General features: G+C 54.2%; 1 protein-coding gene across 1 annotated transcript in view; it reads left to right on the top strand.

The window, feature by feature from the left end:
* LOC116535836 (hemicentin-2-like) overlaps window positions 1–11,194 on the top strand; it is a 60,255-nt gene extending 49,061 nt beyond the window's left edge. The window contains exons 18-24 of the mRNA XM_032257233.1: window positions 1,987–2,187; window positions 2,853–2,978; window positions 3,277–3,404; window positions 4,281–4,425; window positions 8,101–8,213; window positions 8,317–8,476; window positions 9,745–11,194. Of these exons, the coding sequence (XP_032113124.1) occupies window positions 1,987–2,187; window positions 2,853–2,978; window positions 3,277–3,404; window positions 4,281–4,425; window positions 8,101–8,213; window positions 8,317–8,476; window positions 9,745–9,914 (1,043 nt within the window). The 3' untranslated portion in view covers window positions 9,915–11,194. The remainder of the gene's footprint in view (window positions 1–1,986; window positions 2,188–2,852; window positions 2,979–3,276; window positions 3,405–4,280; window positions 4,426–8,100; window positions 8,214–8,316; window positions 8,477–9,744) is intronic.
* Window positions 11,195–11,600: the final 406 nt, after the last annotated feature.

Raw genomic sequence — 11,600 nt, forward strand, 5'->3', positions numbered from 1 at the left:
TTCTGTTCTGTCATTTCAGTCTCTGCTTCTTAGTCCCAACCTGGAAGCTCCTGGTTGCCAGGGGCCGACTGGGGAACAAGGAGATGTGCTGTTTTAGATACTAAAGATCCTCTGGCCGGCCTTGAGGGGGGAGTTGGGAAGAAATGGGCCAGGCTCTGTGATGAGGGGACAATGGCAAGGCGAATTCTCCATTGGGCACAGTGGGCATAGGCAGAAGGCCCCGCACTTATAGGGGTCCAGGACACTTTTCTAATTTTGATTTCTTTTAAAATCAGAAGAAAAAAAATGACCAATAGTGAATAAAGACAAATCCAGCCTGCATCGTGCATGTCTTTGTGCCAGTGCAGTAATGAAGTATGATTTTCCATGTTTTCTTATGGAGGCTGGAGCTGGGCTCTGCAGTCGGGCTGGGTGCAGCTGGGGAAGGTAGGCTGTTGGGGTGTTCTGCTCAGGGCAGGTGGGGCCCGGTGGCAAAGCTGTACCCCTGGGGGCCAGGGCTCTGCAGGAACCGTGACCTTGTCTAGGGCGAGCCCAAGCAAAGGCTTTCTGGGATTCTGGGATCGTGAGCTTTGGCGGCTGCCAGGCCCCGATGAGAAAGGGTGGTGTCTGAGGCTGGGTCCAAGACCGTCTTCCTCCTCACAGTAATTTTCCAAATTGTGTTTTTATCTCCCTGGAACTTCCCTAATCCCCAAGGCCAGGAGGGAAATTTGATGTCATGATTTGGATGGATGAAGGATATTTCTGGGGACAGATGGAAAGAACAAAGAGGCAGACGCTTTTCCATGGTGCCAGACTCAAAGGGTTAACAAAACAAAGCAAAACAAAAGGCTAGGGATCTCCCTGCTGCAGGGGCCTGCCTGGGGACAAGGACCTGAGGGCAGCGCCCAGAGTCTGCAGAGGGAGAGATCTGCACCCACTTGGCTTGGAGCTGTCCCTGGCCTGCTGACGGAGAGACAGCATCTTGAGTTTCTGTTTTGGGAAATAACTTGATTCTTTTTTTCTGCTTCTGATTATAAAAGTCAAATGATGCTTAGGAAAAAAAGAAGATTTGGAAGGAACACTGCAAGCTATTAACAGTGGTTACCTTAGGGAAGGGTGTGGGATCTAGGGTGTGTGGAACAAGAATTAGGAGGATTTCCACGCTTTGTGTATGTATTAGAATGTCTTATAACTCCTGGTGACCAGGACAGCCCTTGTTTAGCCGATTGTCCTGGGGTCACTATTAATGCAGCCCCTTTTCATTCCCGAGTGGCCCAGTTCAGACCCTAATGTTAGGGTCATGTTATTTATAATGAGCAAGTTTTAGTTCTGTGGTGGTGTTTGACATGCTCTTTATAAAAAAGTTCAGCAACAGGGCAAGCTCTAGAGAAGAGGGTGAAGAAGACCTATAATCCCCCACGACGCTGGCTGTTTGGGGTGGTGGCCACAGAAGGGACTGTGGAAATGGCAGCTGAGTCCAGCCAGGCCCCCCTGGCCATACTGTCCTCTGCAGAAGTGGGCCTGGCTCAGGCCAGGGGATTAAGCGTCAGAGGGAAGCTCAGGATCCCCCAAGAGGAAACCCCTGTGGCCCAGGAGGAGGGAGGCATAAGAGAGGGGATGCAGGCGTTGAAGTGAAGGCTCACCCTCAGCTCCTGTGTGAGTGGGTCACAATCAGACTCAGAAACACATCTTGCAGCCCATTGGAGGGGTTTTCTGAGAAGTGTCACAGCCAGAAGTGGGCATGTTGCTTCCCTGCACTCTGGGGTCAAGCTAGGCCCCTGAGACCCCTCGTACCATCCCATGAGTCCCTCCCTTTGCCCATCCCAAGAGCTCTCCAGGGGTGGATACCATTCAGCTCAGGTTGACCCTGGAGCCCTGGACAGGAGTCGGTCCCTAGGTTCGCAAGGGCAATGGTACGGGGGTGGGGGAGAGGGGAGGCAGTCCTCTAGGAGAGGCCGCTGAGCGGGTCCAGCCTCCAGGCAGGGTTGATGGGTCTCCTCCCTGCAGATGCGCCCCGGCTGACGGAGCTGCCCCGGAACGTCACTGTGGAGCTGGGGAGTAGTGCCCTCCTGGCATGCCGGGCCACAGGCCGCCCGCCCCCGACGGTCACCTGGCATCGTGGAGATGGCCAGTCCCTGGGGTCCAGGCTGGGGCCCAGGCAGGGCAGCAGAACTCGGCAGCTGGACTCGGGAATGCTGTTCTTTGAAAGTAAGAGATTGAGGCTGGGGCAGGGTGGGCAGGGAGACAGGATGGCTTCCGACACCCTAAACCCCCAGGCTGGGTGGCTGGATGGCCAGGTGGCTGGGAGCAGGACCCTGACCCCCAGCGCTGACTGTGGAGCAGGCTGATGCGGGGTCACACTTTGGCTGAGTGGCTCTGGCCAAGTCATTCCACTCTTCTGGTCCTGGTCATAATCATGACTGAAACCTATTACCTGCCTGGCTGATTAAAGCCAATTTATGGGGCTGCTGTGTGGATCATCTGCACTGAGTGCTTAGCACAGTTCTTGCCACATGCTAACTGTCACACACGTGTAAGCTACGATGATTACCGTAATTACCACTGTGCTACCCACCGCCCACTTTACCACACGCCAGGCCCGAGGTGGGTACGTTGTCGACTGGTCCCCATCACACTGCAAGGTATGGGCCAATTACCCTCATTCCATAGATGAGCAGACTGAGGCTTTCTCACCCTTCCAGAGTCCAGCTGTGTCCCTCACCCCTTCCCTCTCTGCCATCCCAGACTTCCCGCCTGAAGCTCGTAAGCCCAGGCCATGCCGAGGGCTCTCTGTGCACTGGGAAGCTGGACCTGTGGGGGCTGTGGCTGTGGTGTGCCCTGGCAGTCACACTCGTCTCTCTCATGCCCCTCAGGTGTGGCCCCAGAAGACCAGGCCCTGTATGTCTGTGAAGCTCGAAATGTCTTTGGGAAGGTCCAGGCGGAGGCCCGGCTCTTCGTCACTGGTCACGGTTCGCTGGTGGATCTGAGAGCCGTGGGAGGTGGGAGGTGGGAGGTGGGAGGTAGGCACTCCCCAGGGGCACAGCAAGGCCATGGGCACCTCCAGGGAGCCTCTCCTGGCCCATTTGTTGGAACAAATGAGTCCATAGCCAAACTCCCCAAGAACAGCACCTGTCCCCCTGTGTCCTGGGCAGTGTTCTGAGGATTCTGTGACTCTTCAGTGTCCCCAATTCTGATGCATCTCCCAGTTCCCTGGGGAGGGAGAAGGGAGCAAGCGCCTCTGTCCCCCAGACGACCACCCAGGGCACTTGTGGCTGACACCGGCTCCTCTCCCCACAGTCCCCCCACAGATCGCTGGCAGCGCCCCCACCGTCCGTGTCCTGGAGGGGCAGCCGGTGTCCCTGCCCTGCATCATCCTGGCTGGGCGGCCCCTCCCAGAAAGGCATTGGCTCAAGGCCGGCCAGCCTGTGAGTGCTGGGCTCCTCTGGGTGCAGTGGGCGGTGGCACCTGGGGAAGGAGGGGACTGTCACAGCCACGCCTCGGTCTCTGCTTGGCTGCTCCCCCTCCTGGAAGTGTCCTCTTCCTTCTTTTGGCGGCATTTTGGAACCTTCTCTGATAATGCGCTGATGCCGCTTGTTGCCCTCTGGAGTCCTGCTGGCTGTCACATGGGTCACAGCTGCTGGGTCCCTGGGAGCTCTGCGGGGGAATCCTGTGCACCAGGAGAGCTGTGGACCAGGGATCAGGGATTCTGTGGAGGCCCAGTCTCAATGCAGTGGTCTCCCCAGTTCTTATGGTTCCAGAGCAGGGAGTGCCCTGTGCAGTTTAATGTCTGCCCCAGATGCCAGCGCACGGCTGAACGCACGGGGGTTGCCTAATCCATCAGTTCATGTCCATGTGATTTTCTTGGTGTTCCTCTGTTTGGCCTCTCCTATCAACTCTTTCATTACCTCTTCCCTTTCCTTAATTCTTCTGCCTGGTCTCAGACACACTAAGTCCCTGTGCCCTGCAGGCTGCAAAGAGGTGCCTTCCCAGCTCTGCATTCCCGGGAGAGACTCTCATGGGCCCAGCTTGGGTCAGGCTCACCCTGGTCCAGGTGGCCAAGGGAGAGGTGGGATCAGGGTGTGCAGGGGTCAGACCTACCCACCCTGCAGGGTCTGTTGGGGGCTTCATTGGGCACCTAGGCTGGGGAGTCACAGAGCTCCTCAGCCTTCTCTGAGCCCCCAGCCTCTCAGTCCTGCCTGCTCCCTGCCGGCCTGGTGGGCGGCATAGTTTCCTGAGGGTTCTCTCTTAGCTGCCTCTGAATGAGGCCCGAGGCTAAGCTGGCTCTTCCTCACCCCCACCAGCTCCCAGCTGGCAGCCGGCATTCTGTCCGAGCAGATGGCAGCCTGCACCTTGGTCGGGCATTGCAGGAGCACGCGGGGAGGTACAGCTGTGTGGCCACCAACACCGCTGGCTCTCAGCGTCGGGACATCGAGCTGGTGGTCCAGGGTGAGTCCTGGGACCCCCGAGGTGGGGGTCGTGGGGCAGGGAACATGATGGGGTCGGGAATGTGCAGAGGTAACTTGATCTCGAATGCCTTTGCTTTACACACTGCACAAGTGATACACACTCTCTGTGGGAAAATTAGGGATTTTACAAGTTAAAAAATACTCTCAGGCTGGGCGTGGTGGCTCATGCCTATAATCTCAGCACTTTGGGAGGTCAAGGCGGGCAGATCACCTGAGGTCGGGAGTTCAAGACCAGCCTGGCCAACATGGTGAAACCCCATCTTTAAAAAAAAAAAAAAAAAAACTCTCATAATACCAGTAGCTAAGAATAACCAGATTTTACATTTTGACATGTATCTTTTCATACTGTCTCCACACACACTCTCTATATCATACACACCTATATGTAGTATATACATCCACTATGTATACATGGAATATATATTCTTATGCATGATACATACAGCGTCTTTGTATGTTTTTTATATAAATTATACAGAAGTTATCTATCATCTGTCTCATCTATCCATCTAATCTATCTACCTGTTTACAAACCTATTTAAAAACCAGATCGAGTCACGTGCTGTCATTGTCTTGCCACCTACGTGTCCCCTCGTCAGTATGTTATGGTTGTTCTGTTTTCTGTCAATTAAGATTCAGAGGCATCAATTTAATAAGGGGACAATGGTGTCCCCTGATTATCTAATTATCTGATCATCTGTACCCTCCTGAGTCCCCCGACCCTGGGCACAAACAGCCTCGTGCATACACATTGCAGGTGACCTCGTACCTAAGTGACCAAGTCTTTCCTTAGGATAAATCCATTAATGTGGATTCAGTTTTGCATCACAGAGATTGTACATTTTTGGAATTTTAGTGTTTCGCCCAACTGCTCTCCTGCCCACAGCGCTGGGTTCTTTTGTTCACCCAACCGGGGAACCACTGTGCTTTTTAATGTAAGACAAGAAGTTTAAAACTAAATGTGGTTATATTTTGTGATTTACCGAGTATGTTTATATCTTCTTTATTCTCATTTGTTTCATGAACCCCCCAAGGGCTTAGTGGGAAGAATGCTCATTCCCCATCTTATAGTGGGGAGCCAAAGTTCAGAAGGGCTGGGCTGAGCACTCGGGTGTAATTCCGGGTGCCACCTCCTCGTCATTCCGGATCCAAACCCATTCAGGGTTGAGCGTGTGCCACACGCCAGGCATCTGCTGGTTTCTATATGTGATTCCACTCAGTGTCAGCCCCTGACTTCCCACTGTGCCCCACACAGCCACTTCTGCGGGGTTGACATGAGCAGGCCCAGTCTCTCCTGGCTCAGTTTATTTCCATTCAACAAGTATGTGTGGACCTCTGCTGGCTTTGGCCACCTGGGAGGCCAGAACGCCATTTTCCTCCTAAAGGAGCTCCCAGTGCTGGCATCAGAGCCCCTGGCTTCCAGTCTCCCCTCCTGGTTTCTCCATGCCTAGTTGCCCCTCCCTCGATCCCCTTAGGGTCCCCCATTTTCAAGCCTGGGAATCTGAGTGGTGCCCAGGGTGGATGTGACACCTGTTTTGAAGCTCACTGTGTTCCAAAAGCTCTGCTTGTCTGTCCGTTCCAGAAGGGATGACCAGGGAATTGGGGTTAAATTCACTTTTGTGCTGAGCAGGGAATATGAGCACCAAAAGATTAAGTGATTTATCTGGACCCCCAGAGTAGTGAGTCAGCGCAGCTGGTTCCCAAGCACGTGCTGCCTTCTGTATGGGGAAGGCAAACTGACAATGGCAGGCAGTGGTGGCTGCAGATATCGTGCCATTTTTATTCGCCAGTCGAAAGCTTTTATTTTAAAATTTTATTTATTTATTTTTGAGACCGAGTTACACTGTCACCAAGCCTGGAGTGCAGTGGTGCAATCTTGACTCACTGCAACCTCCACCTCCTGGAGCGATTCTCCTGCCTCAGCTCCCTGAGTAGCTGGGATTACAGGCATGTGCCACCACGCCCAGCTAATTCTTATATTTTTAGTAGAGACGAGTTTCACCATGTTGGCCAGGATGGCCTCAAACTCCTGACCTCAGGTGATCTGCCTGCCTCAGCCTTCCAAAGTGCTGAGATTACAGGGTGTGAGCTATCACGCCCGGCCTGATAGCTTTTAAAATTGTCAAATATACGTAAAATAAAATGTATTGTTTTGATGATGTTTAGGTGTGCAATGGTGTTACTACATTCACACTGTTGTGTGGCTATCCCCAGCATCCATCTCCAGAACTTTCTCACCATCCTGAACTGAAACTCCGTCCCCATTAGACATTAACTCCCCATTCCCCTCTCTCCTCAGCCCCCGGGAGCCGCCCTTCTACCTCTGATCTCTATGACCTGGCCCATTCTAGGGACTTCATATCAGTGGAATCGTACAGTATTTGTCCTTCTACGTCTGGCTGATTTCACTTAGCAGGTTTTTAAGGTTCAGCCATGGTGTAGCGTGTGTCAGAATTTTACTCCTTTTAAAAAAAAATAGACTGGACTTTTAAGAGCAGTTTAAGTTTATAGAAAAATTGAGCAGAAGGTACAAAGATTTCCCACATACCCCGGCCCCACTGTGCATAGCCTTCCTCACTGTCAACTACCCGACAGTGGCCCCGTTGTTACCATTGAAGACACGGCGTCATCACTCCAAACCCCAGAATTTACACTGGGGTTCCCTCTTGGTGTTTTTTATTTTTATTTTTATTATTTTGAAACAGTCTTGCTCTGTGGCCCACACTGGAGTCCAGTGGCGCGATCTCAGCTCACTGCAACTTCCACCTCCTGGGTTCAAGCAATTCTCTTTCCTCAGCCTCCCGAGTAGCTGGGACTACAGGTGCCCACCACCAGGCCCAGCTAATTTTTATATTTTTAATAGAGATGGAGTTTCACCATGTCAGCCAGGCTGGTCTCAAACTCCTGACCTCAGGTGATCCACCCATCTCGGCCTCCCAAAGTGCTGGGATTACAGGCATGAGCCACCACACCCGGCCCTTGGTGTTGTTTATTTTGTGGATTTGGATAAATGCTTAGTGACATGGATCTGCCACTGCAGTATCACCCAGAGAAGGTTCACTGCCCTAACAGTCCTCAGGGCTCTGCCTCTTCATTCCTCCCTCCCCCAACCCTGGCAACCGCTGATCTTATTGTTGTCTCCATAGTTTTGTCTTTTCTTTCTTCTTTTTTTTTTTTGGAGACAGTCTCACTCTGCCTCCCAGGCTGGAGTGCAGTGGTGCGATCTTGGCTCACTGCGACCTCTGCCTTCCAGGTTCAAGCAATTCTCATGCTTCAGTCTCCTGAGTAGTTGGAATTACAGGTGCCTGCCACCACACCTGGCTAATTTTTGTATTTTTAGTAGAGACAGAGTTTCACCATGTTGGCCAGGCTGGTCTTGAACTCCTGACCTCAAGTGATCCTCCTGCCTTAGCTTCCCAAAGTGCTGGATTACAGGCGTGAGGCACTACCTCTGGCTGCTTTGCCTTTTCCAGAATGTCATACCGTTGGAGTTAATTTCCTTTCTTTTTAAGGCTGAATAGTCTTCCCTTGTGCACACACACCACATGTTGCGTGTCCATGCATTGCTGATGGACATTTGGGTTGCTTTGCCTTTTGGCCGCTGTGAATGAGGCTGCTGTGAACCTTGGCTTTGACACTAGTTTGTTCATAACAGTGCCACCTAGAATCCATCCCACTGCCACCCACCACATCACCAATGAAGGGGTTCCTGCCTCTCTCCCCTGCGTTGCTTCAGGAGTTCCTGCCCCCACCATCACCTGGACCAAGGTAGGCCGTGCTTGTTACTGAGAGGGTAACCAGAGAGGTGGGCCCAGTGTGTCACCGGGTGGAGCTGTGGGCTCTGCTGACGTCACCTGTGCCTCTGCCCTAGGAAACCAATGCCCTGACCTCAGGAGGTCCCCTCTACAATGTGAGTAAGGAGGGCACCCTGCTCATTGCCCAGCCGTCCGCCCAGGATGCAGGGGCCTACGTCTGCACGGCCACCAACACCGTGGGCTTCTCCAGTCAGGAGATGCGGCTTTCTGTCAACAGTGAGTGATGGCAGCCCTGCCTGGGAGAGGGGCTCAGTGGATTTGGAGACAGAGTCCCAGCTCAGCCCTGTGGAGCCTGACAGGGAAGCTGTCACATCAGCAAGTCCTGCAGTGTCCTGTGGCTCTGCACGGGACCCACGCCCCCAGCAGCCCCCTCACCCGCCTCTCTCTGCCCCAGACCCTCTGGCCTCCTTTCTGTTTCTGGAACGGTCCATCCTGCCTGTGCACATGCAGTTCCTTCTGCTTGGAATGACGTTCCCTCACCTCTGGGCCCAGCTGACTGCTCCCATCTGTTAGCTCTCAGCTCTCCCTGATCCCCTAGGCTGGTCAAGTCACCTTGCTGTAAACCGTGGAGCGTCCCCTTCCTGGCACCCATCACAGCTGTGGTGCAATACTTTATCCCATAGGGAGCTTTTTGGTACCAGTGTTGCCCAAGGACCCTGAAGGCTGGGAGGATGGGGCAGGGCTGGCACTCGTCTGGGAGGAGTGAGCACATGTACAAGCCAGGTTTTTTCTCTCATAGACCCTCACAGTCAGTATGTTTATATTACAAATATTTCTTAATGGGGGAGCATTTCCTCTCTGAACTCCAAACGTATGGGGAAACACGGGAGGGCTAGGTGGGTTTTGATGTCCCCAGCTGGCTGGCTTGTTTCATTGTTGCTGCTCTTGTAGCAAGTGCCTTCCTTGTATGAGCTAGAAAGACGGAGGAGGGCAGGGAGGAGGAGGGAAGGGTACCGCAGTCTCTGACGTCAAGGGTTCTTCAGCTTAATGTGAGAAAGAGGTGACATGCCCAGATTGCCATAAATCCCTGACCGGGGAGGTCCCTCAGGACTGGGAGGTCCGGAGGGAGGGTCTGTGCATTCTTTGGTGGCTGATATCGTAGGAATAAATGAACGAGCAAGAGGAGAAGGTAGAGAGCAGGGAGGAGTTCAGAGTCCGCCAGAATGTCCCTGGGGAAGGGACGGCAGGTTGAAGAGAAGCCAGGGGAGACACAGACCTGGGGCAGGAGGGACCGGGTCAGGGTCCTCAGAGCAAGATGGTGGCAGGGAGGTGGGTGGGGAGAACTGAGCGAAAACCCTGGGACCTGGGTCTCACCGGCAACCTGCACTCTCCCTTTTCTGACAGCCACACCCACCTCTGGACCTCCTGAGCGTCAAGGTCGCAGCACCGGCTCTGCTTCCCGGTAGAGCCGCCACGTGGCCCAGGGCACCCATGGACCCCTTTCCCCTCTGCCCGCTGACAGGCCCTGCTTCCTCTCCCCACAGCCAAGCCCAGGCTTCGTATGAATGGGTCACATGATGCAGATGTGCCTCTGAGAGTCATGGCGAAAGCTGGCGAAGAGGTGACCCTGGACTGCGAGGCCCAGGGCTCCCCACCCGCCCTGGTCACCTGGATGAAGGACTCCCACCCTCTGCCACCCACCACCAACAGGTAACCCCAGGCCATGGCCTCAAGTCAGGAAGGGACAGAGCTTAGGGCTGGAGGGAAACCTGCCTCAAGGTGACCAGTGACCCGGCAGGGGTCTTGGACCCTGCAGACTCTCCCATAGGATGCTCCTGGGCTTCCGCACACGGGGCTGCTATCCATGGGCCCCCAGAAGCCTGGAAGGGGCCTCTAGAGGGAGCCTGGAAGCCCAGGGTGAGACTTCCTGTCTGAAATCATGCCCACCGGACACCTTGTGCGCCAGCCGCTGGGCGTTGCCTGCGGGATCCCGTTTAATCTGCACGGCCACCCTTGATATCTGATAGGACACTGACGCTCAGCCAGGGACTGAGCTGCTCGCCATCACCCGGCTAGGCAAGAGCAAAACCAGGGCTGGGACCACATCCCCGCCATGACACACTCCACCCCCAGGCCTGCTCTGCAGGACCAGGTGTCTGGCGGCTGAGCTGTCTGACTCAGCTGCTCCTGGTCCGATCCTGGGAGTGGGTGGACAGGGAGGAGGCTGGCTTGGGTGTCCATCAAAGCTACGCTGTACCCCCCAGGAGGGGATGCGGGGGATGCTAGGGCCCTTGCCCCTGGCTGGGGGGTTCTGTGGCTCAGGCCGGTGACATCAGCCCTGGCAGGGTCTTTGAGATGTTCCAGAACCAGAAGGTCTCAGAGCAGCCTGCTCTGTAACGCATCCCCCCAATCCACATGTCAGTGTCTCTCAGAACATGTGTGGTGAGTCCTGCCAATCCTTGCAGTGGGGCACCCCTGAAGGTGGCGGGGTCCCAGGGAGCCGGCCCTAGGCAGCATCTCCAGGGCCCCCCATGCCCTTTTGGCATCACTGCAGCTCTATGTTGTGGGGTAGGGGTGTGGTGGGGGCTTCGGGAGCCCGCAGCTCCCCCAGAAAGCCTGGTCCTCGCTCCTTGGCTGGGTGGTGGCCCTCGGCCGGAGGATGCATGTTGATTTATGGCTTGTTACTGAAACGGAACCGCATTCTCATTTGTTCACCCCTCCTCGCTGTGGTGCGTTAATGGGTCAGCCGGGAGCTGTAAATTTGCGAAAGCCGCTTTTGCAATCCCAGGGTGTTGTGTGTTCCCTCTCCCTTGCCCTCTTCACTTCGTGCTGGCTGACACTGTTTTCTCCCCAAATTTGGGAAATTTGGGAGTTTATCTAAAAGAGGAGGAAAATATGCTGGGGGCGGGGTGGGGTTAAGTACTCAGGCCCTGGAGCTCCCCAGAGCCAGTGCTGATGATCTTTTTAATTTTATTTCATTTTTTTTATAAAGACGGGGTTTCACCATGTTGGTCAGGCTGGTCTTGAACTACCGACTTCAGGTGATCCTCCCGCCTTAGCCTCCAAAGTGCTTGGATTACAGGCGTGAGCCACCACGCCCGACCCAGCACTGATGATCGATCTGCCTGCTGTCTTCTTAGTTGTGTGACCCCGGGTGGCCACTGGCTTCTCTTAGCCTGTCCCTCCGTCTGCAAGGTGGATGTTATTTAAATAGCGCCCTTGTGGGTTAATGTCGGATGTGCAGTGCTTAGGAAGTCAGATGTGCTGAAAAACTGCTCCCTTTCATGTTATTTCCCTGCTGTTGCTGTCCGCAAACTGAGACATCATCTCCAGCTTTTACAAATTTATCCTGTCCTACCACACCTGTTACCTCAATTCTCACCCACTTTTTAAATGTAAA

This window comes from Sapajus apella, unplaced genomic scaffold (assembly GCF_009761245.1).
Source record: "Sapajus apella isolate SASKATOON/1434 unplaced genomic scaffold, GSC_monkey_1.0 scaffold97, whole genome shotgun sequence".
Taxonomy (NCBI): Eukaryota; Metazoa; Chordata; class Mammalia; order Primates; family Cebidae; genus Sapajus; species Sapajus apella.